A 26,513-nucleotide genomic window follows, 5' to 3' on the forward strand; every position below is an offset into this window, starting at 1 on the left:
AGGCAGTCGTCTGCCACATGGACGATGTGCTTATTTGGGGTGTCACGCAGACGCAGCATGACGAGCGGCTTCGGGCCGTGATGGACCACCTCCGCATAGCGGGCATTTCCTTGGACACAGATAAGTGCGAATTCAGAGTTACGCAGAGTTCATTTTTCGACATACGATCGGGAACAATGCAAAGCGTCCCGATAAGCAAAAACTTGACGCGGTGACAGAAATGCCAAACCCGACATCCAGGACAGAGTTATGACGCGGGATGGGCATGGCAAATTATCTGCCCGCTTTGTGCCCCGCATGGCGGAAGTCCTTCAGCCTCGGTCGTCCCTGATGAGCTCAAGACAGGATCTTGTGTGGGGTGCCGCGCAGGAAGCCGCCTTCAAGAAATGGAAGACTCTTGTTTCATCAGACCATGTTCTGGGAATCTACGATTCAAACATGGAAGCAGTGGTCACAGCAGACGCCTCATCAAACGGTCTTGGAGCTGTCCTGCGCCAAAGGCAAAAAGACGGTGAATTCAAAGTGAATTGTTATGCTTGCAGAACTCTTACAACCACCGAGCGGCGATACACACGAATGGAAAAAGGACTTGCCCTCGTGTGGCCTAGTGAAAAGTTCCCTGATAATCTCGTAGGAAAGCGCTTTAGCCTCGAGACAGATCACAAACCACTCCTACCTGTGTTTGCATCAAAAGGAATTGACGAACTAAATCCGAGGCTACAAAGAATGCGCATACGTCTGATGCGCTACACGTATGACATTGTGTATGTTCCAGGCCGGGACTTGACGGTGGCGGACGCGCTTTCTCGGTCCCCTCTTCCACAAACGGCATCCCTGGAACTGGAGGACGAGATCCAAGGATATCTGCTATTGGTGACTTCGTCAGTACCGGTAACATCGCCGAGTTTACAGCTTATCGCCCACGAGCAAGAGCAAGACTTGGTATGTCAAGGTCTTATCAACCTGTGTACAAAAGGTTGGATAAGCCGTAGAGACGTTGGGTTTGACCTGAAGCCTTACTGGAATGTAAGGCGAAGCACTGCCCTTGTTGAAAACCTGCTCATGTGCGGCTCTCGGATAGTGATCCCATCGGCACTAATCAGCCCGTCCTTAATATAATTTACGAGGGACACTTAGGCATTGAGGATTGCCGGGCACGTTCCAAGAGCTCAGTTTGGTGGCCAAGTATTGACGTGGACATTGAAGAACTTGTTAACTGCCACAGCTGCCTCAAGCTGAGCGCCAACCGAAAGATGCTTCTGCAACAGACTAAGTTTCCAGATAGGCCATGGCAGCGCATTGCGATGGATTTATTCTTCCTAGAGGGAAAATAGTGGCTGGTCATTACGGATTCTTCTTCACGATACCCGGATTCGTACCGCTGAATAACCTAACTTCATCAGCAATAATAAAACACTGCAAATCCATTTTAGCCAGACGCGGGATTCCGGAAGTTGTTCTTTCTGATAATGGGCCACAATTCTGAAGAGCCTTCGGCGCTGAATTTTCAAAGTTTGCATCAGAGTACAACTTTCAACACGTGACGTCAAGCCCTCATTATGATCAGAGCAACGGAATTGCAGAGTCCGCCGTGAAAATTATCAAGGGCTCCTTAAAGAAAACTGCTGGCGCTTATAAAACTCTTCTGGCCTACCAGGACAAGCCCACTGAAAAACGGGCACAGCCCCGCCGAGCTGCTCATAGGGAGACGACTTCGCATGGCCCTGCCCACGTCCAGCGAAAGCCTCCAGCCTCGGACACCAGACTTCCAAGAAATGGTAGCTTTCTAGAGGTCGCAGCTTCAGAGCCAGAAGAGAGACTACGACCGACGCCATGGAGTGCGCGATCTGTCCGAAGGAACAGACGTATGGATCGTAGACCTCCCAAGAGAAGGAGTCGCTCGAGAAAGCACCGACAAGCCCAGATTGTACTGGGTCGACTGCGGGAAAACTTCTCTACTCAGAAATCGCACTCGTCTCCTCCAGCTACCTCTGACTTCTTTAGAAGACAGCCGAGGAACAACGCAACTGACAGCGGAATCACCAGAAATAGACAATGATGAAAGAAGTAGCGCGCAACACTGTAACGATCCCTGTCACAATCACACACGAAGCGGAAGGTGTGTGGTTCCATAGGAAGAATTTGAAGCTTCGTAACAAAAGTGGCTTCATTAAAAAAACAAGAGAGGAAGATCTGCGATAAGATAGCTCGCCAGCTTAGGCAGCGTCAGCACTTACAGCGCCGCTGGGGCACTCCCGATGCAGTCTATGAAAGCCGCTGCTTCCTGATAATAAAGGTTCTTTGGTTGTTGCTTGTTGAAGGTGAAAGACTCACACTTCTTTGCGTCTTTTCGCGACGCAAACATTTCCAAGGCGGCACGACCACGAACTGCCATGGGAAATGCGCAACAAGCCTGCTCGATACTTCTGGGGAAGGGCTTGATCTCGCTCCACTCCCCGCTTATCCATGTATCAGTGATGCAGTCCACCGCTTCTCAACTCGAAAGCAATATTGTTGCTGCAACAGTGCTCTTATGCATCCTGATGTCCTCAATAGTGAGTCGCTCCACCTGTTCAGTAGCCGACTCTTCTCTATTCCCAATTAGGAGTGTAATGAAACAACTTGGAACTGGCGGAAATAGCACATTCTTAAATATCTTCTCGTTCTGCGGTTCGCGAGACTGATTCTCTTGCTGAGTGGTCTCGGGTGTCTCGTTATCGCGGTGGTCTGCAGTGAGTTCATACGTTTCCACCAAAGTCTTATCGGGTGTTTCCTGTATAATCCAACTCTCGGAAGTTAGTTGAGTTGTCGATACTCGTGTCTTTGAAGGGGTATATGCCTGTACAAACCGGTCGCCGATAATAATGCCCATCTCTCTAATTAACAGATGTAATCTGTTTGAGAACAAAAAAGGATAGCATTTACAGATATTTCCTGAAACCGCAACTTTGGTTTTTAGCTCAGTGAAAGGGCCCTCGATGGTTCAGACGCGATTGACAAGTACATGCTCTGTTCCTCCACCACATGGCCGATCCATGCACATTGAAATGAGTTGTCGGATGGTGACACATACGCTGAATGGTCAATATTCGTTGTTGCCACTTAGTCGGACAGTGCTCTGCACGGTTTACCATTTACTACCTGGTCATCCACGTAAGGCCCCAAAAACTTGATGTTTTCTTCACCGTCATCGATATACGAAAACGCAACCCTTGCCTTTACCGCTATGCGACCTTGTTTATCACTATGCTACTCGGCATATGACACATGAGCGCGTTGCTAGTCTCGAAAGCGTTTTTCGCCTTTTGTGCGTGAGTCAATTTTTGACTCTGTTCACTGTAAGCTTTTCTTTCATTTCTACCAAAGAGGACAATTTATTCTCAACACGTGGGCTTGAAAGGTGCTTCACATAATGGTTATTGGCACTTGTTTTGCAATTGTTGGCCATATCAACACCTAGGCTTTTGCTCAGCTGTTGGCATGGGACACACTCCTCGACGTTGCTTTCGTCGCCGAAACTACGTCACTCCGGTCGTGTCACCTATTCCTTTAGTCTTTGGGGATACAGTTGTAAAACTCATCTAACAGAATCTTTTCCACTAAAGCATCCCGGTCACTGTAGTACCCAGTAGCATTTCACAATTCCGTTAACCTTACCCTTAAGTAGTATAGAAACTCCGGATAGCTCTCGTCACTCGATCTTTGGCGCAGTGAAATCATTGTCTAAACACTTGTGCGCAAAGTCTACGCTTCCTGAAAGGGCTAGCCTTGACGTTCTCATAGTTGTCCGCGTCCTCCTTGCTGGGCCGCGCAACAACTTCTGCTGCCTCGCAAGACAAAACCTTCAAGCCTCTGAGACCATGTGTCTCGTTCAGACTGCAGTTTCTCGCACGTTACTTCAAAATTTGCAAGACACAGAGCGATATTCCTTGACACCGCATATGACTACATGTACCTAGGCATTTTCAGCTATGCCGCCTTCTTGAGGTGATGTACCACTCACTAGGGACAATTGCCCGAGAACTCAAGCTCCAACTTGCCGATCTTATTAACGCATAAAGTTGGGCTAGTTGGTGTCGATGCATTTGTTGCGACATAGAAGCGCCAACGAGACTCAGTTGGGACAGGACGCCGAGCTAGTACTCTCTGCTTCTTGCTTCATGCTCCTGTCCTTTTTCTCCCTTTCTAGCTCTAGCTGCTTCCTTTCTTTCTCCCTTTCCCACTCGCGCTGCTATTTGAGCTAATCTTCCATTTTTTCTTCGATGAGCCTCTATGGTTCACGGAGCTCCTCATCATCGACCACCAAATCAATGATTGCCTGACTAATCATAGGTTTTCGTGGCAAACCCTTTGAATCAATCCCGGATTGCACACGCAACAGAAACACGTCCAGCTTCTGCAGCCCCTGCAAGTCCATGATCCTTTCGAGGGCCGGCTACTTCTAAAACAACAAGGCCAAAGTACGTCACTTCTAGGCTTTCATCAAATTTATCTACCAGTGGCAGAATCAACTCTCTTTCAGAACTGGTTGACATCAAAGGAAAAGCCAGGCGTTTACCCACACGTTCTATCTAGCTGATCTATGGCTGGCCGACCGTTCTTGCCACTTGTGGCTACATATCTCACCGCTGATCGCAAGTTGTTGCGGCACTAGGTTATCTCGAACCCAGCTTGATACGGCAGCGTGGCGGAGGCTTCGGGTTGAAGAAATCAGAAGGTCGGGATTTAGGAAAACTAAAACCAGCAGGTTTACTGGCACTTGCACAAAACTTATTTGCGTAGTTCAATAGGAAGAACCGAAAAAAAAGGTCAAGATTTTAGCATGGAGCATCTCAATGAGCCCCATTTCCATTACCCATAGAACTTTCTCTATCCAGACCATCATTTAGCACCTTTCTTCTAACGCTCTCTCGTGGCGGTAACCAAACACATACAGGTCAAAATCCACCAGGACGACGGCCAATCAAGAATCAGAAACACCACTGTCGCAGAGAGAATATCGGACCGCCGACGCGATCCAGGTCTAGCGGATGCTAAGGCGGAGAGAGAGTCTTGCCTTGGGAATGGGAGAGATCTTTTACCCCCAAATGATCTTTGCTGCTTCTCTTTATAAGGTAGGCACCAATTCATTGTAGCGTTCTTCGGGGAAACGTCCATGAGCACTTCGAATCGTGTCTGCCTCCCCTGGAGTGGCAAGTCTTTCTTCCGTTTGTGGCATTTCTTCTCGGACGAGGGGAGCTCGTTAGAAGAAAATAATCAGCGTCCCGCATCGCCTTGGAACGGTCCTCTGACTATCTTCCCAGCGTAGTCCTCGCAATCTGCTCTTGTGCGTGGCAAACAGCGTGTTGTCTACTGCAGTCATAACAATACGTATGTGTGCTGTGCCCGAAGGCGGCCGGCCATATACTCACGCTTTTCTTAGATATGTGTCTTAACAAACACCTCGAGTGTTGCGCATTGTTGATGAAATATGCAGTTGAATATTTCTGGAGCGTTGCATTTTACATTGTATTGACACGTGTATGGGTTTATCTTTCACCGGTGGCCGCTTTTCAGCGTCTAAGACATGTTATCGGTCAGCGCACCGGCATGTATGGGAATTTCCTGGAGTGCTCTCGATGCTTCTATCCGCTGTCTGTTGCCACTAAAACGTGTTTATTATCATTGCTTGTATGCGCGATGTGAATTCTGTATAACTTTCTGCAATACACGCGTGCACCAGCGATTATCCTGGAACCTTCGATGGCTCATGGATAAAGATGACGTGCTTGGCCCGCAGATCAGGTTTTCAACGATCGCCGACTCTGTTCACGGCTTTCGCAGAGCTTTGAGTGTAGCCTGTTTATCTGGCCACAGGTTCGCCCAATAAAGTTACTTTCGTCATTCACAGTTTCGTTACTGTATCCTTGACCGTCACATGACATCTGGCGGGAGAGCTTTGCGTTGATATACTGGGCGCCTTTGACAAGCCGTGATCCAAGCACCGTCCTCGTAGACCGCACGAATGTTGTCCAGGAACATCGAGCAAGCGGCAGGATACACCTGCCCTCGAAGCGCGAACTTCTACCGGAGAAGACTAGGAAGTGCATGGCCATGACATGAGCCACGATGACAGCTACAGTTCCACCTAAAATAATCGTGTTGCAGCAGCCAATTGAACCAATGACCTTCCGCGGATCGTCATTTGAAGGCAAAGAAAGCTGTATGCAAAAGTGTAAAAGAGTCAATACATTCAACAACAGGAACTACGACAACGAGCTGCGCCATGTTAACGTGTGCTTGGAAGGCGCCGCCAGGACGTGGCTAGAGAACGAAAAGCCTACCCTTACAACGTGGGTCAACTTCCTCAGCAGCTTTTCGAACACCTTCACGATGTCGCCCGCAAAGACAGTGCTGAGGCAATACTCGAACCCTGTGCGCAGCTACCAAACAAGAGAATCGCCATCTACAATGAAACAACGGCTCGCCTGTTCCACCAAGCCCACCCAGACATGTTTGAGGAAAAGGAAGTGGCTTCCCGATGCGTTGCGTGAAGCAAGATCATTTCGCTAGACGGAGTTTCAGAGAGTTTCAGAGAAGTACATTTCAGATAGTTGCGGTGAAACTACAATGCGCCCAACGCAGCAGCAGCTGTACGTGGATCGCCGCTTGCGTGACAAAAGAGTAAAATAAGGGGGCTCTCATGCACTCCACATCCCCGGAACTAGATTATTTTGAACATGAATATTTTATAAGTAGCGACACCATATTGGTATCTCTGTGGAAGTCGCATACGTTTTATTCAGGGGGAGAAATTGCATCTAGCCTGTGTGTGCGCGACATATCAGCCCTAAGTGCAATTTCATATGTCTCATTACCTGGCAGAGTTGACCATAATTCACCAAGTTGCTGCGTGACTTCGTAATAGGCTGCAGTTCTTCTCATTTCTGGGTTTTTCTCATTTCTCATTTGCATTTTCGTTGTGGCAGCTTTTCCTAAAATGAGATCTTTTTTAATTTTTTATTGAATTAGGCAGTTCTGTCTCGCTTTTTGCAATAAATATATCTAGTATTCACGCGCTGCGTTCTTTTTACACTCCAGAGTTGGATTTCACCATTTTTCACTCCTTTGCAGCACCTACCACTTTTCCGCACCAGTCCAGCGCTCTAGCATCAAGCGCTACACTGAACTCGTAATCCGACATGACACTGGAACCCTGTGGTACGTGGTTTTGTAATAGGGAATTATTTGATCAAAACGTGTAGCCGTGCTAAAATGAAATAAGAAAAATTACGCTTTTGATTTCTAATCTTCCCTGAAACGTGGCTGCCATATTCTCTTTAATAACATTCATTTTGCAAGCACAAGTGTGTCTGCTGTCATCCGCTAAACACTAAGGGCATAGCACATTAGGTTTTGTTTTTCTGAATCCAGTATATGATAACTAGCATAGAAAATACATTCTGCTATGTGGCCATACAGAGAAGCACATATGTTGTGCATGCAGCAACGCTTTTGTTTTATTGAAGCTGGCGCACTACAATTGTGCCGAAGCTTCAATGCTATTCTCCGCGCTTTCCTCCCTTTTCTTTAGTGCGGTCAACATGACTGTCCTTTAGCATGTTCAGTTAAGGAATATTTACATCAACATGGTCATGCAAATAAATTCTGTGGTTGAATGAATTGCAGTTTTACTCCGACCTATATTCGGCTACTAGTGCGGTTTCTTTGGCAGATATCTCAGTTTTGAAAACAGCAAACTGACTATAATTACCGATACTTTTGTACACATCACGGCATTTGCATGCATGGCGCTTTTAGCGTTTATTAGTTTTTCACTAAGTTGCGCTTGTCCAAAAATATGTTTATTTCAAACTTTGCTGCTTAACATGTCACATAGCGCAACACTGTCTTCAATAACACTTTTTCTTTTTCCCTCGTGATCTACGCGTCTTCTCCACATACATCATTCCAATTAGATGAAGAGGTGACACCGCAGATTTCTTCGAAGTTCTTCCTACATTCCGGTGGCACATCATTAGCAACATCCTTGGAGATGTAGAGTATGCAACCTGGAAGAATGAAATGTACACATTGGAAAATAAAGAGAAAACAAAACAAATACTCAATTTCAAAAAGATACTGTGGCTGTGGTTTTCTTGGAATTTACTTTATTCACAATCCACAAATGCATTAATCCTTCAGGGAAGTTCCCCGGTAACACCAGTAGTTGGTTGTTACCGCAGGTAACAACCAACTACTGGCGTTACCGGATTGGATTTGGAAAACGTTTATTGAGCCTGCAGTAAAGCGCGCAGGCGCGGTTCGGACGTGTCCTACGTCGTCATCTTGGCGGGTGCTCTGCGAGGATCCCCTCTCGCCGTTGCCCGCTCGCGAGGCTCCTGCCGAAAGTCAATTTTGGTAAATGCATTCCGAAAGTCTAACTCGAGCACTTTTTAGATGTTTTGTCTCATGTGCATAGAATGCCAGCAACATGTTAAAATTACGGAGACTGTATGCGTTAACGAACAAAAGACGCGACGGATAATATGACCTCATAAGAAGCAACATATTATGCTGGCGTGAATGTTGAACAACTTCCCACCGGAACTTCAAGAATCAAGGCTATGTTAGCGTTTTCAACGCAGGGCGCGCACACGACGCTTCGCACCCATTTCTCCATGCTCCCGCAGCAGCGCCTGACATCAAGAGCGACACGCCGGTGTCACAATAATCGCTGCACCGTGATTACCGTTATGATTGAAGCGGTGTCAGTGATAGCCACCGTGCTGTGACGCCCTCGACAGTAGTCAAGTAAGCAGGTTCTAAATTTGTCAGGCATCTCTCTGCATGCTGATAACACTGGGAGCCTGAAAGCCTGAAAAAAATCTTGTCACCGGCGCACGCGATGTCTCCTTCTTGGGTTCGGTTAAGTACGCCGTTCTCAGTCGTTCTGTATACTTATGGGATATTAACCGGCATCACTTAGCTGCGCCGACGCTGTTTGCCGTGTGTTTTGCGTCAGTGCTTCGTGACATTGGCTGTATTGTGTGTTTTCCCAGCCGGCTCACTACCACAATGGCAGAATTTGCGTTCGCCGCCTTCGACGTCTGGTACGTCGCACGTACGGGTAGAACTTTTATCTTCAAGTGAAACGTTTTGCACTTATGTGTTCCTCAACAACGTATCGATTTTTTCAAGTGACAGCTACGGCAATTATGGATTGTGGCAATCTTGTGTGCTGCCGGATTTTGTTATCTTTATTTTGAATATGAGGCTTTTGCGTGCTTATTGTTTTTGGGCTTAACGTAACAAGAAACCACCGAAGGGAAGGCATTTAAAGACGACACGATGGCTGGAAGCAAAGTGAACTCGTCGTATTTTTCATCATTTCGATCTTGGATAAATTACAGTTATGCGTGCTTGCGCGCTCACGAGTGTGTAACCATACAGGTTGCAGCGTTCCCGCTTCATAGCAAAGCAGAAAGATTGCTCCAGTGCTTCGGCGTTTCGTAACAAGTAAGGAATAGCACTGGTGCTTTGGTCCCTGTGAATAGCAAAACTTGTAGCCTAGGAGGTTCTTCATCTAGACTGAAGTCACGACTGATTGTTCTTAATTATTGGATGATTGTGGTTCACCTCATTTGTAACTGCAAATCAGCCTTTGAACTGACATGCTCTCTTTTTTCTCCTTTTCACTGCATAGATGGATGGCCAACGTCCTTGGCCCTGAGGGCTAGCTGAATGACTGGACCTCATCATTATGATTTGTGTACGCCTATGCATTGTACCCTCTCTCGTCCTCGCAGTCAATAGGTTGAGACAAGAGGTCACTTCGCGGTAAAGCAGCTCGTTTGTCTCTTACAAATGGAAAATTTCTTGCACTGATACAAAATAAGCCGCCACTTCTACTTCTGGGCGGTCTGCACCAGCCTACACACTTTAGAGACCAGAATCGATTTGTCAGTTTAACAAATCCTTACAGAACGTAATAAGTGTAGGTAGCCACACTATCCTAAGAACTCACAACGAACACTGTTGTGTCATCACTTATCAGTATTTCATACATGAGTAAATTTTGCTGTAGCAGTGTATGGTGCAGTTTACACGCCTTCTTGAATACATTTATCCATATAGAAACCAATAATTTCTGTATTTTAAATGTTTTCTGTGGGATTTAGTTTCTTTACAATAACTCTATAGCATCAGCATGGAGTCTAATCTTAGATTTGTGTGTGGTGCACAGGTGTACTCTGCTGCTACGACTGATAAAACTTGAGGCAAGGCTTCCATAAAAGAACAATCTTCAACTTTGCTCTACCACCATCAGCACTTGGCTGCCACATGACAAGAAATTCCGCCAGGTAGCTTGAAGAGATTGTCAGGTAGCTGAGATAGTGATTGCGTTATGTCGCATGTGCGAGTAGAACATGCATGACTCTGCGGGTTCAAGCAGTATGCAGATGTGCTTTGCAAGATTTTTCCAAAACTCTTATATTACCTGTGCTATTTTTGAAATCTATTACAATAATATCAATGAGAGGTGTTACCAGATTTTAGCAACTCGTTTGATTTCCCTATCCTATATTCAGCCGCCTTTGACCTTATTCTGGGTGGAATTATTCAGCATGGGTCCTTACCTTAATACAGTTTCTTCTGTATAGTGGCTTCTAGGGGCTAGGTAATATTTCAAAAGAGTGGTACGTACAGAAGTTTGATAATTTGTACTGAAAACTACTATCTTTTTTCTGTTGATAGTCAGCGCTTGTCTGTATTTCTCTTCTGCTTTATTGGTGTCGTTTTGTCTCTATCAATACTTTTCAGTGATGAATGTAGACATTCAGAATTAATGTAGGATCTAGAGGCACTGATGAATACGAAACCTCTAGAAACCACTTTGCAATTTCTGGCACCACCAGTATGCTCATACTTACAGGAGATGCGTAAAATTCTTCTTTCATTACCTTATGAGCTACTTTCAATTGTGTATAACGTGTCAGCCAAGGTGACGCGCTACTGGCGAGAAGTATTGCCCTAACCAATTAAGGTGAACTGAAAATATGTCTACAAAATTCGTTTACCCTGCCCCAAAGCATTTCCCTTGTGGAATGTGATCGGCAGGCCCTTGTATGTTAGCTGCTGCCTGTATGAAAAAAGTATGAATAAAGGTTACAGCTAGACTATAAAATTCCGAGCTTGCTTTTGGTTTAACAATATAAAGGGGGACAACATCATAATAAAAAGAGCACGTAATTTACATCCAAAAGTTAATTGTATAAAGTTATTACATTTGCAGAGAACGTCTCAAAAATACCATATTGGTGAAAGAACATCTCTGTGTTCTTCACTCTATTTTAGTGACTATACGACAGGAAATGTGCCAATATTTCTAAACCTTATCTAATACATTCTATGAGCCCAGTTTTCGAGAGAAAGGAGTACCTAAACTTATTTTTAATGTGAGACAAACTTCTCGCTTGCCACACGTTGCAAATTGAACTTCCAATTTGCGCATTCGCATTCTCTCTCGCGTTTTTTGCACTTTGGTGCACATTATGCTCTCCTGTGTCTACAAGAACTTTCACACGTGACCTGCAACAGCAAGATTTTCTGGGTAGCCAGATCTCTCCTACGAAGGCTGGCCTCCTCTAGCTGCCTCAACAATTATTTTCGAGGCCCATGCATAACCACCTGTGCTGATATTTGCTATTGCTATTAATTATACTTTATGCGTATTTTATCATTTATTAGCTAATAAAATTTGACTATCTGTAAGCAGATGGCTTGCGGCATTTTAGCCTGCAGTCATGCTTTGTGCACTGCAATGCGTCAAGTACTTCTCTGTACAGTTTGTGTATAAAAAAAATGAGCGCATTCTCTTGTATCTTTCAGTCCCGGTGACATAGAATAAGTAAGGAATTCATTAATTGGTGGTAGGCCGAAGCACTGGCAAATCAAAGGTTGTTATTGGTGCTGGTTAGCGAGTACCATCAAGAGCCCCGACATTCTGTGATAGCATGGACGATTGTTTATGCATCATTACTAAGCATCTGTAAGCCCACTCGTTTTTCAACATGAAATAATGTATGGTAATAAATTGTGTAATTACATACTTATTCGTGCACATTGCTCGGTAAAATGTACTCTTTGTGTATTTAATTACTTCATAATGTTTAATTATTTTTACAGGTATGATAATATTACTAGTTCTTTCCATATATATTTTTGTTCCCTGCACTGTAAACTGCTACAACTAATCCTGTATTTTTTACTCTTGCAATGTACTCTCGTCCATCCCCTCTGCAACGTGCAAGTTTGGTACCTTGGGAATCTCAACAATAAATAAACGAACGAATGCATGAATGAACGTTATCCATGAATACAAGTTATGTGTGACGCTATACGAACATATTGCGATAGTTCTCAACGGGCGCTCAGAAAGTAAGTTACAATTAACTTTTAAATGTGGCACGGACATCACAACATAAATTTTATATTGGAGGATAGAATTGTAGGCCGTGGGCTTTTGCCTGTGAGAATAATCTTTTAATTTTTTAGGAATTTCTTGTAACACATCATTCTGTTGTTTACAATGTTGTCATGCTATCCTATAGCCTGTGTACGAAACTAAAATTTCAGTTCAGCCTTAAACGGCCGCTCAACAGAGCCCATAGCCAACTTCGCTTATATGCTGGAAGCTGTCGCGTATCCTCCAGGGAGAGCTCTGCCGAAAAAATTTTTCAAATCGGCTCCAATCACAGCCGAGGTAGAAATATTTCAGTGCCGCGAACCCATGATTTCAAAGGCGAGCTGCACTGCATAGTTCTCCACTCACCCTGTCTAGCCTCCGTAAGCGAAATTCCTTCCCTGCGTTTTCCAATACCGGACCTCGGGAATTGCGTGAAGCATACGTCACGGGCCCCACCTTACATTTTTTTCTATTCGCTTTTGTTTTTATGGGGCGCTGCACACTTGCGCTGACGGCGTTGCGCGCGAGTGCTTGGGTGTCTCGTTTCGCGCAGCGAACGATTTTTGCGCTGCTTACAAAGACACATGACTAGCGGTATAATTCAGTGCTACACAAATAATGAGGGAGAACAAGCGGATCGCAGAGCATGATCACGTGCTGGAACACGACAGAAAATGGCATAGTTTCGATACGTGCGCACGCGACTTCATGACCGCAGGAACAAGCAGATGAAGTAGAAGTGCATATCTCTTATTCCGGTGCGAAGTAAAACAAAAAACACGCAGACATTCTGTTTGTGTGTTTTATTATTTCTCGAAAGCTCAATTTGGGAATTCAAGCAACAGTTCACACAAATATCAGAGGCTGCCTTGAAGAATTCTCGAAGTCACGAGTCACCATGAGGGACGTCCCACTTCGGACACGACTGTGTAGGCGCAGGGGCATGACTACGTCACCGTCCGGTTTGGAGCGCGGTCACCGCGAGGGAAACGGAAAAAATTGCTTCGGATTGAAATTTCAGACCATTCCGCGGCGCGTAGCGATGTAACTATTTGCAAGCACGATCCCTAGCACGCATTGTATGCTCTGCGCTTGTTCGCTAAGCAAAGCCAGACCTGGTGACGGGCCTTTTAAGGAGCATCCCTGAAAAAATGTTTATCTGCTAGAAATATTTTCTGTTTGCAGGCCAGCCAGCCGGGATACATTTGGTCAACAGTGAAGTTTTTCTTGCATTTCATACTTGTTTTGGGGAATGGGACACATTGGCATGACATCAGCATACAATACAGACATTTCTTATTCACAATATGATGGCAATAGGTGGCATTGCATTGATTGTTCTAAGAAAAATGCGCTAGTCAATTAATCAGTCTATTCTACACTATCGCCATTGTTCACGTCTGGAAAAACTACTTGTGCATCACGAAACGCCCGGCCATATTATTTTTTTTCTTCCTCATGCCCATGCTTCCTTCCTTGCTCCTTCTTATTCCGGCAGTGATGAGGCTAAGATGAATTGTAAGTGTGCACACACCACGTGTTTCTGTAAGCACTGGCACAAAAATTTGAAGAAATGTCTAATAAATGTATTCAATTCTTCTTGTCAAGATGTCTCTTCACTTTTACCCTCACGTTAGCGACGCTACTGAAGTACTTGTGGAAGTCCACGCAAACAAAATTTCTCAATCAAGTCGGCTCCTATACTTTGAAGTGTCCGTTCGAGACATATTGTATTTGATAACAGGGAAGTAGACAGAACGGCAAGCCATCCTGTCTACTTCCGAAATTTACCTAATGTACCTTAAAAGCCATAATTTACTTTGTTTACAAGAACCTCCTTGAGAAATTTGGCGTTAATCCAAGAATGTTTTGACGTATTTTTACTCTTTGCCGTCATCCATCTTTGGTGCCATCATTTGGTCACGCCGCTGACTGCAACGCCAAATTTTCGCTTAGTGAGGCATACAAGAGTTTTGCATTATTAAGCATACAGTGGGTACCGTTCTCTTCATCTGTGTGATTGCAGCTGTTGTTCAATTTTCCCTCTCTCTGCGATGTGCTATCCTCCAGGATACTTCCAGTGATAAAGCGACTACCACGGAAAGAAGTTTATTCTCGAAACGAAACCTAAGATTTAACACGCTTGAAATATATTGATACCCAAAGGGTGAGCCAGTAAGACGAGCAACTATTCATAGGGTATATTTACAACAGCGGTTGCAGCGCTGACCAGTTAGATTCACAGCGCGAGCCCAGTTCGTTCTTCCTCCTCTTTTCTCGAGTGTTGGCACCCACGCGCCTCGTTCAAACAATCAATACCACATCACGTAGTATAATTCCTCAGCCGAGCAGATAGGATTTGCTCCGCCGGAGAATTATGCTACACGCGTGTGGTATTTGATTGTTTGAACGAGGCGCGTGGGCGCCGTCACTCGAGAAAAGACGAGGAAGAAGGAACTGGGCTCGCGCTGTGAATCAAGGTGCTGTTAGCAAAGTGCTCCTGTGCGTCAGAAAGCACCTTTCATCTTATCAAATTCAGACCAGTGATTCAGATTTCCTGGAATTCATCGCATGTAAAGTATCCTTTGGAAAGTTCCGAATAACAGTGATTATTTATATCTAAAACCTTCAAACCGGATTTCAGTAGAAGTGCTAGTGGATATCTTCAAGATAGCTCATTCTACTGTATTTATATGTGGCGACTTCAATGCACACAACGTCATCTGGGGCAGTGATTATTGTGATGCACGTGGTAACGTTATTGAGTGTGCCATATATCATTGCAACTTGACTGTTTTAAACGACTGCTCGCCAATAATTCTTCATGGATATAATTATTCAAGCTGCATAGATGTTACCCTATGTTCACATGGCCTAGTGAATGGTGTGGCATGGGCAACAGACACGGAAACGCGCGGAAGTGATCATTTTCCCATCCTTGTAAATCACCCTAGCATGCAATATGATATCAGGCGTTACAGCAGACTAACCAACTGGCAAGCTTTTCGGTACCGCCTAACAAATCAAATTATCAACATGCAACGTTGGAAACATTTACCGAATTTTTTCAGGATAGTATGAGCACATGCACAAAGAAGGTCTCAATTCCAAGATATTATGCTGCAGTTGACGGAAAGTATGAACACCTAAGAGCCATCAGACGCCGATACGAAAGAGCGTACCGAAGGAGCGGAAGTTTAGAAGCACGTAAGAACACTCAGAAAATACACAATGCAATTCGCAGACGCATGGAAAAGTTGGGCAAACGGAGCTGGCGCGATTTCTGCGGCACGCTGTCTCCTCACAGATCTGTCCCACGAATTTTTCTAGTAATTCTTTCCTTAAGCGATCCTGTAACACAGAGCTTCCCATTTCGGGCTCTCATTGTAGCTCGGGACACGTATGAAATAATATATGCAGGTGAATTTTGTTACCTTATTACCAGACCTGCTTTTTCATCGCAATGTGCCAAATTTGATATTTCAGTAATGTCAGCTAAACAGAAAATTAGTGCTTGCGACTGGGCCCAACATCCTCAATTAGATCATACATTCACATTAAGGGAGATTCAATGTGCGATTGCATCATGTCGCCAAAAGTTCGCGGTTGGGCCGGACAGCATTACGTACAATATACTAAGAAACCTCATACCGACAGGTATAAATGCTCTCTTAGATGTCTGTAATAATTTTTGGATAGAAGAAACTGTACCTGACTCTTAGAAAGTCGCTCGAATCTTACCAATATAAAACCAGTAAGACGCATTTGTGCCTTGAATCCTCCCGCCCATTTAGTTTGACAAGCTGTTAATACAAAATAATTGAGAAAATGATTGATGCGCGACTTCAGTGGTGGTGTAATGAAACGAAGGTGTTGTCCAACTGCTTACTAGGTTTCAGAAAACATAGATGCACAATGGATGCAATATTAGATATAGTAACCTGTGTGGAACACAAGCGTGCACGTGGAAACGTGACGATAGCAGTATTCCTAGACATCAAGAGAGCATTTGACACTGTCAATCACGTTCATGTTCTTCTAAGTATGTTGGAACTTAGACTGTCTGGCAGTTTCTTGCGATGGATTTCTAAATTTTATCAGGTCCTAAAATATTTGTTCAGACACGTGAAGGTGTAGCGGCAGCAGCATCGGCGTTGCTCGAGAGATGACGTTGACGCTCGCGTCTAGACGAGGCACGAGCGGCTGGCACGCTCCGGCACGGGCTAGCGTTCCGAAGGAGATTAAAAAGAATGCTACGCTAAGAGATCGAGTGTCGGTTCTTCCTCTCCTGCGAGAGCCCGAGACTTGACCGGTCTACGTGGTCGCTCGTCGCCACAGTTTGGTCACTCCGGATGTGATACTGGCATACGCTCTTGTGGTAGAGACGACCATGGACCAGACCGACTTTACGAGAGCTCAAGGACAGAACCCTTCCGAGGAACGCGGTGAGCTCTCCTGTTCCGCCATCGCTGTCCGCCTCGCACAGTACTGGGACCAGCATCATTCGGCATGGTTTCTTCAGGCCGAAGCGCAATTTCAAGTCGCTGGTATCCGGTCTCAAGCCTCGAAGTTCCATTACGCCGTCGCAGCGCTCTCGCCCGCCGCCATTGACGACGTAGCAGATTTGTTGAACTCCCCATTGTCTGCCGCCACCTACGACGATCTCAAGGCAGCACTGCTACAGCGCACAGCAGCTTCACAGCGTTCTCGCATCCAGCAACTTCTGTCCGCTGAAGAACTTGGCGACCGGCGCCCTAGTCAACTTCTTCGCCGAATGAGCCAGCTGCTCGGAAACAACGCGAGATCCATCGACGACACGCTGTTGCGCGAATTGTTTTTGCAACCACTCCCGGCAAATGTGCAGATGGTCCTGGCGACAGCCTCTACCATGGACCTTGCCGGACTTGCCCCTTTGGCCGACAAAGTCATGGAAGTAGCCACCCCAACCTTCGCAGCCACGGCACCGTCTCCGGGTGACAATACAACCGCTCTGCAAACTCTTCCATGCTCTTCCGCAGTGCAATCTCCACTCGAGTCCTTGTGTGAGCGCCTGGAACGCATCATCTGTGGAGCGGAACATCGCCGCACATCTCGTCGCCCACGCAGCCGTAGTTCCAGCAGATCAAGACGCACGGGCACCCAAAATGAAACCTCAACTACAACACCTGGCGTTTGCTACTACCACCGCCATTTTCGAAACGACGCTCGTCACTATCGGCGTCCCTGCTCTTGGCAGGGAAACAGGCCGGCAGACCTCTAATGGCGACGAGTGGTCCGGCCCAGCACACAAGTCGCCTTTCTACGTGACGGGCACAGTTACGGGTCAACGATTCTTAGTCGACACAGGTGCTGACGTCAGCATTCTTCCCGCAAAGCACTCCTACCGAAAAGCGACACCTGTCTCGTTTTTGCAAGCCGTCCACGGCACCAGGATTCCAGTTTTCTCGTCAAGCTCCGTCATGCTAAACGTTGGACTTCGACGAGCGTTCCGCTGGATTTTCCTGGTGGCAGACGTCCGTCATGCAGTCATTGGAGCAGACTTCTTGCGTAACTACGGACTCCTTGTGGACGTCCGACGACGCCGTCTAATCGACTGCGTGACTCGGCTATCCGATCCCGGCGTCCCATCATCAGGCACATCGCCCATAGCGCCTATTTCTGCCATGTTGGACGAACCTTTCGCCACGCTCCTACGCAAGTTTCCCACTATGACGCGCCTGCCGGACTGGACGCAACCGGTACAACAAGATGAGCCATCACATCGTCACCTCCGGCCCACCGGTCTATTTCCGACCCCGGCGTTTGTCCCCGGAGAAACTTAAGATCGCTCGCGCGGAGTTCGAACACATGCTGCAACTTGGCATCATCCGCCCTTCCTCCAGTAACTGGGCATCACCACTTCACATGGTGCCTAAGAAGACGGGAGACTGGCGCCCATGCGGCGATTACCGGGCACTAAACAACGTCACAGTTCCTGATCGCTACCCTCTACCGAACATTCAGGACTTCACGGTAGCGTTGCACGGTGCGACGATCTTTTCTAAGATCGATCTCATTCGCGCCTACCATCAACTACCGGTCGCTGAGGAAGCCAATCGCAAGACAGCCACCACCACACCCTTCAGTCTTTTCGAATTTCTCCGCATGCCTTTCGGTTTACGGAACGCGGGCCAATCCTTTCAGCGTTTCATCGATTCCGACACCCGAGGTTTCCCTTTCGTTTTTGCATACACTGACGACCATCTCGTCGCAAGCTCTTCGGCAGAAGAACATCTTCACCACTTGCGGTTGTTGTTTCCACGCCTTACCAGTAAAGGAATTGTCATCAACGCCGCCAAGAGTGAATTCGGTCAACGCGAACTCGAGTTCCTCGGTCATATCGTCGACGCTAACGGAATTCGACCTCTGCCGTCCAAGATTCGCGTCATCGAAAACCTTCCCCGACCGACCACACTCACCATGCTCCGCCAATTTTTCGGATTCGTCAATTTCTACCGCCGATTCATTCCCGAGTGCGCACGACTTATGGCTCCGCTAGACGCTCTCCTTGTAAACAAACGCAAACAAGTGCTTCAGTGGACTGAAGAGGCGACCGACGCTTTCACAAGAGTCAAGTCTGCCCTCGGCGACGCCACGCTGCTTAGACACCCAAAGCCAGACGCACTCACTGCCAACATGACCGATGCTTCAAACACCGCTGTTGGTGCCGTTCTGTAGCAATTCATCGACAATGCGTGCCATCCACTCGCTTTTTTCTCCAAGAAAGTGAAGCCTGCGCAGTCCCGCTACAGCGTGTTCGGCCGTGAATTACCCGCTGTTTACCTGGCTATCAAGCATTTTCGCCATTTTCTAGAAGGCCGTGCATTCACTGTCTTGACTGACCACAAGCCCCTTGTGCACGCAACGAATCGTTCGGCGTCCTGTTACTCGCCCCGCGAGATGCGACACCTTTCCTACATCTCCGAATTTACAACAACGTCCAGCCACATCAAGGGCACCGTCAACGTTCCAGCTGACGTTCTGAGTCGTATCAATGTCATTTCCACGTTGACATCGGAAGCTTTCATCATCGAGGACGACTTACTCGCCAGTCAACAGCGTGACGACACTGAACTTCGTACACTCCGGAATTCGTCAACGTCCCTGAAACAGGAAGACGTCATTGTGGCCCCAGATGGTACGTCCGTCGTCTGTGACACTTCTAACGACTCACCTAGACCATACGTTCCGGCATCCCTTCGCAGACGTCTGTTCGAAACCGTGCACAATCTGTCGCACCCTGGCATACGCGCGACACAGAAGCTTCTTTCCAGTCGTTTCGTTTGGCCTCGGCTAAACACGCAAGTTCGCGATTGGGTTCGCTGCTGTTTGTCGTGTCAGCGTTCGAAGATCAGCGTCACCCTCTTCCGCCTGCCAAGTCTTTTCTTCCACCGGATGCTCGTTTTGACACCGTACACCTGTACCTCGTCGGCCTTCTCCCACCTTCGAAACGGTACTGCTACATACTGACATGCATCGACCGTTATACACGGTGACCAGAAGCTACACCTATATCTGACATCTTAGCACCCACTGTTGCAGCAGCTTGCGTGTCTACGTGGATCGCAAGGTTCGGCTGCCCATCCACAATAATCACAGATCGCGGTCGACCGTTTGACTCAGCACTCTTCAACGAGCTACTCAAACTACTCGGAACGACATGTTTTCGCACAACTGCTTACCACCCGCAGTCCAATGGACTAGTTGAACGTTTTCACCGGCATCTCAAGGCCTCCCTTATGGCACATGAATCGCCGGATAAGTGGGTCTTACATTTGCCTCTCGTTTTACTTGGCATCAGAGCCGCACTCAAGAGCGACCTAGGTTGCTCCTGTGCTGAGCTAGTTTACGGCATTCACCTACGCCTTCAGTGCGATTTCTCTGTCGCCACCACCAAAATCCCTATGCCATCACCTGCCGACTATGTGGCCGAACTGCAAGCTTTCTTCAGCCAGATACGCCCCGTGCCTACACGTTCACAAGAAGCAAGGTCCCCGTACGTTTCTCCCGCACTCACCTCTGCTACCCACGTTTTTGTGCGTAACTGTGCCGTGCGGAAGCCTTTGCAACCACACTACTCCGGGCCATATTGTGTTCTAGAGCGTCGTCCGACGACGTTTATTGTGAATGTCAATGGCCGATCAGACAATATTGCCCTGGAACGTCTCAAACCCGCCTACAGCGAAGCACCCGCGCCATTAGCTCCACCAGTATGCGACGCGACCCTGCTGCATCCTTCGTCGACGCCTGCGCACGTGACACCCGAGACCAACGCCAAGACAGGCCGCGTCACGTGGACTTTCAATCGTTCGTCGAACTTTCCTCCTCTCTAGGGGGGGAGCCCTTTGTAGTGGCAGCAGCGTCGGCGTCGCACGAGAGATGACGTAGACGCTCGCGTCTACACGAGGCACGAGCGGCTGGCACGCTCCGGCACGGGCGAGCGTTCCGAAGGAGATTAAAAAGAATGCTACGCTAAGAGATCGAGTGTCGGTTCTTCCTCTCCTGCGAGAGCCCGAGACTTTACCGGTCTACGTGGTCGCTCGTCGCCACAAAGGAATTAGTGCTGAGCATGTCGAACAGGGAGTACCAAAGAGAATCGTACTGAGCCACTTTCTTTTTTAACTGCATCATGGCTGATTTACTACGTGGACTGCCATCACAGTTAAAGTTTTCACTGTATACAGATGATGTGTGTATTTGGACATCTAGGTCTAATGCTCAACTACTTTAGATGGCATTGCAAGGCGGCATAAATATAATTAATCAATTTTTGAGAGAGAGAGGGATGATTCTACCACACGCAAAGACCACTGTATTGCGCTTCTCTAGGGGGCATTAAAAGTTTTCCCTTTTAATCTGGAAGTACAGCCGCTAATGATTGTCGCACACCACCGATTTCTTGGCATAATACTTGATATGCAGCGATCGTGGGCACCCCACATAAAAAAACTCAAAAACGATATCAATGCCATAGTGACTGTACTTCGCAGACTTGCAGGCACATCATGGGGCGGATCAGTATCGCCCATGCTGACTGTTTACAATACATTAAAGCGACAAAAATTGCGTATTCCGCGCCAATCTTACACGGACTTTCACACACGACAGAAGAGCGGCTTCACAGACTTTTAGCTAGAGGACTACGCGTATGTCTAGGAGTTCCACGAGCGACTTCTAGCTCTCCTGTAATAGCTGAGGCTCGCCAATCACCATTTCCAGTTATTCGAGCTACAGAAACGTGCAGACATTATTTCCGTCTTCAAACACAGCATAAAAGCCATCCATTGGCTCTAGACATAATGAAACGAGATAGAAGTTATGTTCTTATTGAAATTCGAGAAAATGTTCACATATTGCCAAAAAGTCAATTTTGGAACTTAGAAGTCGAATATCCTCCATGGCTGCTTACACTTCCAAAAATCGAATTGTCAGTAGACGGGATATTCAGAAAAAGAGACATATTTATTCAAGCTGCTGAACAGCTAGCACTTTACCAGATATATATGCGGTATTCAGAATGCACACGCATCTACACAGATGGCCCCAGTACAGCAACCTCTTCAACTTCATCATTCATTATGCCCCACCTCAACAAACAAGAATCCTTTAAGTCATCTCGTGCGACTAAGTCCACAACGGCGGAACTGTTAACAAACCTATGTGCGATAAAATTTATATTGTCAGTAAGAAATGCGCACCATTGTCGACGATTGACGCTGTGGCACCATGAAGACAATCAAAAGCGGCGTCGATTCGTGGTAAAGGGCAAACGTCCTTTTTTAGTAATTTGGTTTGGGTGGCGGTAATCAACGCAGAAACGCCACGTGCCATCTTTCTTTTTGACGAGCACGACCGGCGACGCCCAAACACTCGACGAGGGCTCAACAACGCTTCTGAAGAGCATCTTTACTTCCTGCTGAATAACTTGCCGCTCTGCCATGCACACGTGATAGGTCGGCGGTTAATGGGAACAGCGTCACCAGTGTTTATTAGATGCTTAACAAGGGACGTCTGGCCAAGGACGTCTGACGATTGTCAGTGTCATATGTGTCTCGGTGGGAAAGAAAAAGGCGATATAGGGCGGCTGCTTCGTCAGGCGCGAGCTCCGGAGCGACCATGGAACATTATGTGCCGTCGAGGTTCAAGGCATCCTACGGGTAACAGGAGGACCTGGAGACACGTAGGCTGGAAAAGCAGTGACGTGACTGCCTGTCACAGACCGGAGCGCGGCCAACGCTATGCCTCTAGGTAGCACTCGCTTCGTTAAGCCAAAATTGATAATGGGAAGACACATCCGTTTTGCGGCAAGGGTCAGAACGGAGTGTGGCACAGTTTCACACGCTATCGCCAGAAAGTCGTCTTTTTCAGAGCGCAGTTGCTTGGCTGGGAATTTGTCTTTAATGCATTAATAGCTACAAACTACCTATTTTTGCGAAGCAGGTCGTTTATTTGTTAAATGAGATTCAGTTTAGAGACATGACGGCAAGCGCCGTACTGTGTCGTGATATGGTGCACCTCCTACCCGCTGGCTGCGCCGTCGCGTGCCCAACGACGCACGCACTAGACCATACGTTTAGCCAATCAGATGGTTACGGCGTAAGGTGCACAATGACGGATCCTCTAGGGGCACATTTAGTAAAACAGGACCGCGGAGACACGGTGGCGTCAGGGAAGCGTGCTCGTCTACATCCTGAAGGGGCGGGCTAACTTCCCACCCAGACCAAAATTTACCTAATGTACCTTTCAAAGCCATAATTTACTTTGTTTACAAGAACCTCCTTGAAAAATTTGGCGTTAATCTGAGTATGTTTCGGCGTGTTTTTACTCGCCGTCATTCTTCGTTGGTGCCATCATTTGGTCATTTGGTCATGGGACGTAATGGGCCGTTGAGGTTGATAGCATCGTGCGGGTAACGAGGAGGATCTGAAGACGCATCGGCTGCAAAAGCAGTGACATGTTTGTCTTTCACTAACCAGAGCGTGGTTGACCGCTATGCCTTCAGGTAACACATGCTTCGTCAAGCGAAAATTGACAATCGGAAGACACATCTAGTTAGCTGCGAGGGTTACGACGCAATGTGGCACAGTTCACACGCTATCGCAAGAAAGTCTTGCTTTTTAGAGCGAAGCTGCTTGGCTGGGAATTTGTCTTTAATAAAATAATAGCTACAAACTACGTATTTGTGCCAAGCAGGTCGTTTATTGATTAAGTGAGATACAGTTTAAAATACACACTTACTACAACGTAGGATTACGTTGTAAAGTGCGTTGAAAAAAGCCGAACTTGATCAGTTTGTCTTCCTCTACAAAGAGAAGTAAAACCGTTCGCCTCTACATTGAAGAAACCTTCATATTGCCAAGTGTTGCGTAGCGCGATTGATCAGTTTTACCGCAGTGATTTGTTTCAGATTTGTAGCATGCGTTAAACGTAATATTTGACAAAATGAACATGCTGGTAACATCGCGATCGTCACTTCACACTGCTTACAGAATCACGATGCATAGATAACATGATACAGCACAACGTACAGTTAGACAGTAATACAAAAGGGATTTGTTTTCTAGAAGCGGCCTCCCATACAGCCTGGGTTAAGCTTCTGAGCCATAATGAGCAGGCCATAAGTATTTTCGTCGTGGGGTTGGTTATGTTTGTCTTCTCTGTTAAGTCTATGACCTTTTAACACAATTGTCATGATCATTGCAAAACTCTGATAAAGTTGTTCAAGCTTCAGTGGCTCTATGAATTAAGGTATGGCGAATATTTGAAAACAAATGCCTCTTGGTTGATTAAAGTTGGCTTCACACATCAAGGGAAAAAAAGAAAGTTATATCCTCCCCATTGCAATCATCCACTATACAAGGGGCCTTACGTCGTTCGTAGTATTTGCCTTGAGCAACGGCACAGTTCTTGAAATTAGTGTACGCGACTTTAGTTGTTTCGCTGTAGCTTGGATCTGCAATACAAGGAAGATACGAACGTTATTAGGCGGGACAAAAAAACACTGCTATCCACTTAATATCACATGCACGCATTCGAAACGTGAAAGAGTGCCTTCCGCGAGAGCAGGTCCAGATATAATCTTAAGAGCTTTGTCGATAATTCAAATTTTATGCATGCATATCTTTTCATCTGGCGAAGAGGAAAGGGCGCGCCGCGAGCATTTGCTCCTCTCTGGCTTGTGCAAGCCGGCGAGGCGACGCTTGAAAGTGTTGCCGTAGAGTGCTACCGAACAATTTCGACATGTTTGACCTCGCGCTTAGGGTAATTTACGTGACGTCAGTTCATACGGGTTCGCCGAAGGACCACTGTGTCGCCATTGGTGTAATGGTAACTACGATATACAGACATTTTTATTGAATGCGCAATAATGCAACCTGCATCATCAGCCGTGGTTCGTTTCTGTGTTGCGAACTTATGTGGCTGCATCTGTTTTCGCTTATCTAAAAAAAAGCAGCGTCTGTGAATTGCCAGCTTCAATTTCAAAACCTTCAGGCTATATCATCCTTTGGCGCGTGAAATAAAACACGATCTTGAGCTGCTGTGTGGCGAACGTAGAGAAACCATGAAACAACCAAGCGACAATCCTTAAAATAAGTTTGCATCAGCCAGCGGAAGCCTTCTCACGCAAGTCAAGACTAGTAGACTGAAATAACTGTGCTATCTTGACGTTAGGTTCACCTAGGAGGTCGATTTCGTCGCTCAACACAGCAAGCCCTTCGTTTTGTAAACTCGCAGGGTACTTCCAAGGTTTGTGCTTCGTCCTGGTTTTTTACTCTGTGACGCAGTAGTACCTCAAAGGAAAAGCATAAAAAGGATCCGACAGCTGTTTGGACAACTTGAGCGAGACGGGTCAGTGTGTCGTAGAGGTATCGATGAACAAAAGCGATCCAAAAAATGTTTTCTTCTTCCTCCATCGCCAAAAAGAAGACAAAAAGAAAACGTGGGATGACGCCGCAATAACACCTCGCGTGTTCGCGTCGCATGCTTGGGCTATAAGCCAACATAGAACACGAAAATCTAAAACTCACCATCTACAACTGCTTTGGACTTTCGTACTGCCTTCAGCCTATCACTTGACCATAAGACAAGTGTGGTTTACACTGTGTGAGAGGCTGGTATTTCCAACCTAAGTGATTTCATTCGTGGGCGGGAGCATGTATTCACAAACGAAACAGTCGCGCAGTCCATCTACAGATAACAATTTGAATGCTTGTAACAGCATAGAGAGCATGGCTTATCACCGCAACAGAATGGTACAACATCTAAACTACAAATAAAAACTGCAGTGAGAATGGTGCATTCAGGTCCCATCAGTGAAACAAATATTCAGAAATTCAAAACTGATTTTCAAGACTGAGAACAGGACAAATCACGCGCCTACGCATTGCGATGGGTGCTACTACATCCACCTCAACGCCAGCAGAAACACCGGCCATCTTGATCTAAATCACTATAATATGTTCACAGAACTTTTTATCCCATAGATACGTCACGAGTACGTCTCACAGAACAGGCTCTCACATAGGACACGCCACGTCATGTTAAGTAGACTACACGAGTTCAAAAATTAGGAACTGAAACTGCCGTCGAGTTTACGCCTGGAGTACCGCACGTCGCATGTCGACTGTCCATAGATCGTGCCACTTCGTACACAATATGACTTTTACGGCGTGGGGATGTTTGTAGCGGATGGACGTGCTTTTCCAATGCCCCTTGGCAGCGACGAAACATAGGTTCTTGTGCATGCTTTGAGCTTACTTCTGTTTTTGTTTTGCTGATTCTTCAGCCTTCAAGAACTACATCGCGGCCATCACCAGTTCATCTGCATTCACGGAAGAAATGTCAGCGAAACTACTATTGCTTTAACTATTGTTGTAATCCCATTCCTTATGTTAACTAATGATAACTTGAAAGAAATGGTCATTGACGAGGAACGATATAGCAGAATAGGGAGTGACCATAAACGAATCATTTTGAAAATGGTGTCTGTAGTTGCGAAAGAGAGCAATGAGCACAACATAGTCAA

General features: G+C 46.5%; 2 protein-coding genes across 2 annotated transcripts in view; one reads left to right on the forward strand and one right to left on the reverse strand.

Moving 5' to 3' along the window:
• Nucleotides 1–220: 220 nt before the first annotated feature.
• LOC142586129 (uncharacterized) lies at nucleotides 221–6,533 on the forward strand. Its single transcript, XM_075697382.1, is given in 5 exon segments — nucleotides 221–275; nucleotides 278–511; nucleotides 776–942; nucleotides 1,658–1,792; nucleotides 6,423–6,533. Coding segments are annotated over 5 exon segments (702 nt in total).
• Nucleotides 6,534–7,826: 1,293 nt separating this feature from the next.
• Nucleotides 7,827–26,513, reverse strand: part of LOC142584162 (uncharacterized) — a 61,523-nt gene continuing 42,836 nt past the window's right edge. The window contains exons 4-5 of the mRNA XM_075694331.1: nucleotides 24,357–24,440; nucleotides 7,827–8,051 (exon numbers count right to left, since the gene is read on the reverse strand). Coding sequence (XP_075550446.1) covers nucleotides 7,924–8,051; nucleotides 24,357–24,440 — 212 coding nt within the window. The 3' untranslated portion in view covers nucleotides 7,827–7,923. The remainder of the gene's footprint in view (nucleotides 8,052–24,356; nucleotides 24,441–26,513) is intronic.

The sequence above is a fragment of the Dermacentor variabilis genome, chromosome 6 (assembly GCF_050947875.1).
Source record: "Dermacentor variabilis isolate Ectoservices chromosome 6, ASM5094787v1, whole genome shotgun sequence".
In the NCBI taxonomy this organism is placed as follows: Eukaryota; Metazoa; Arthropoda; class Arachnida; order Ixodida; family Ixodidae; genus Dermacentor; species Dermacentor variabilis.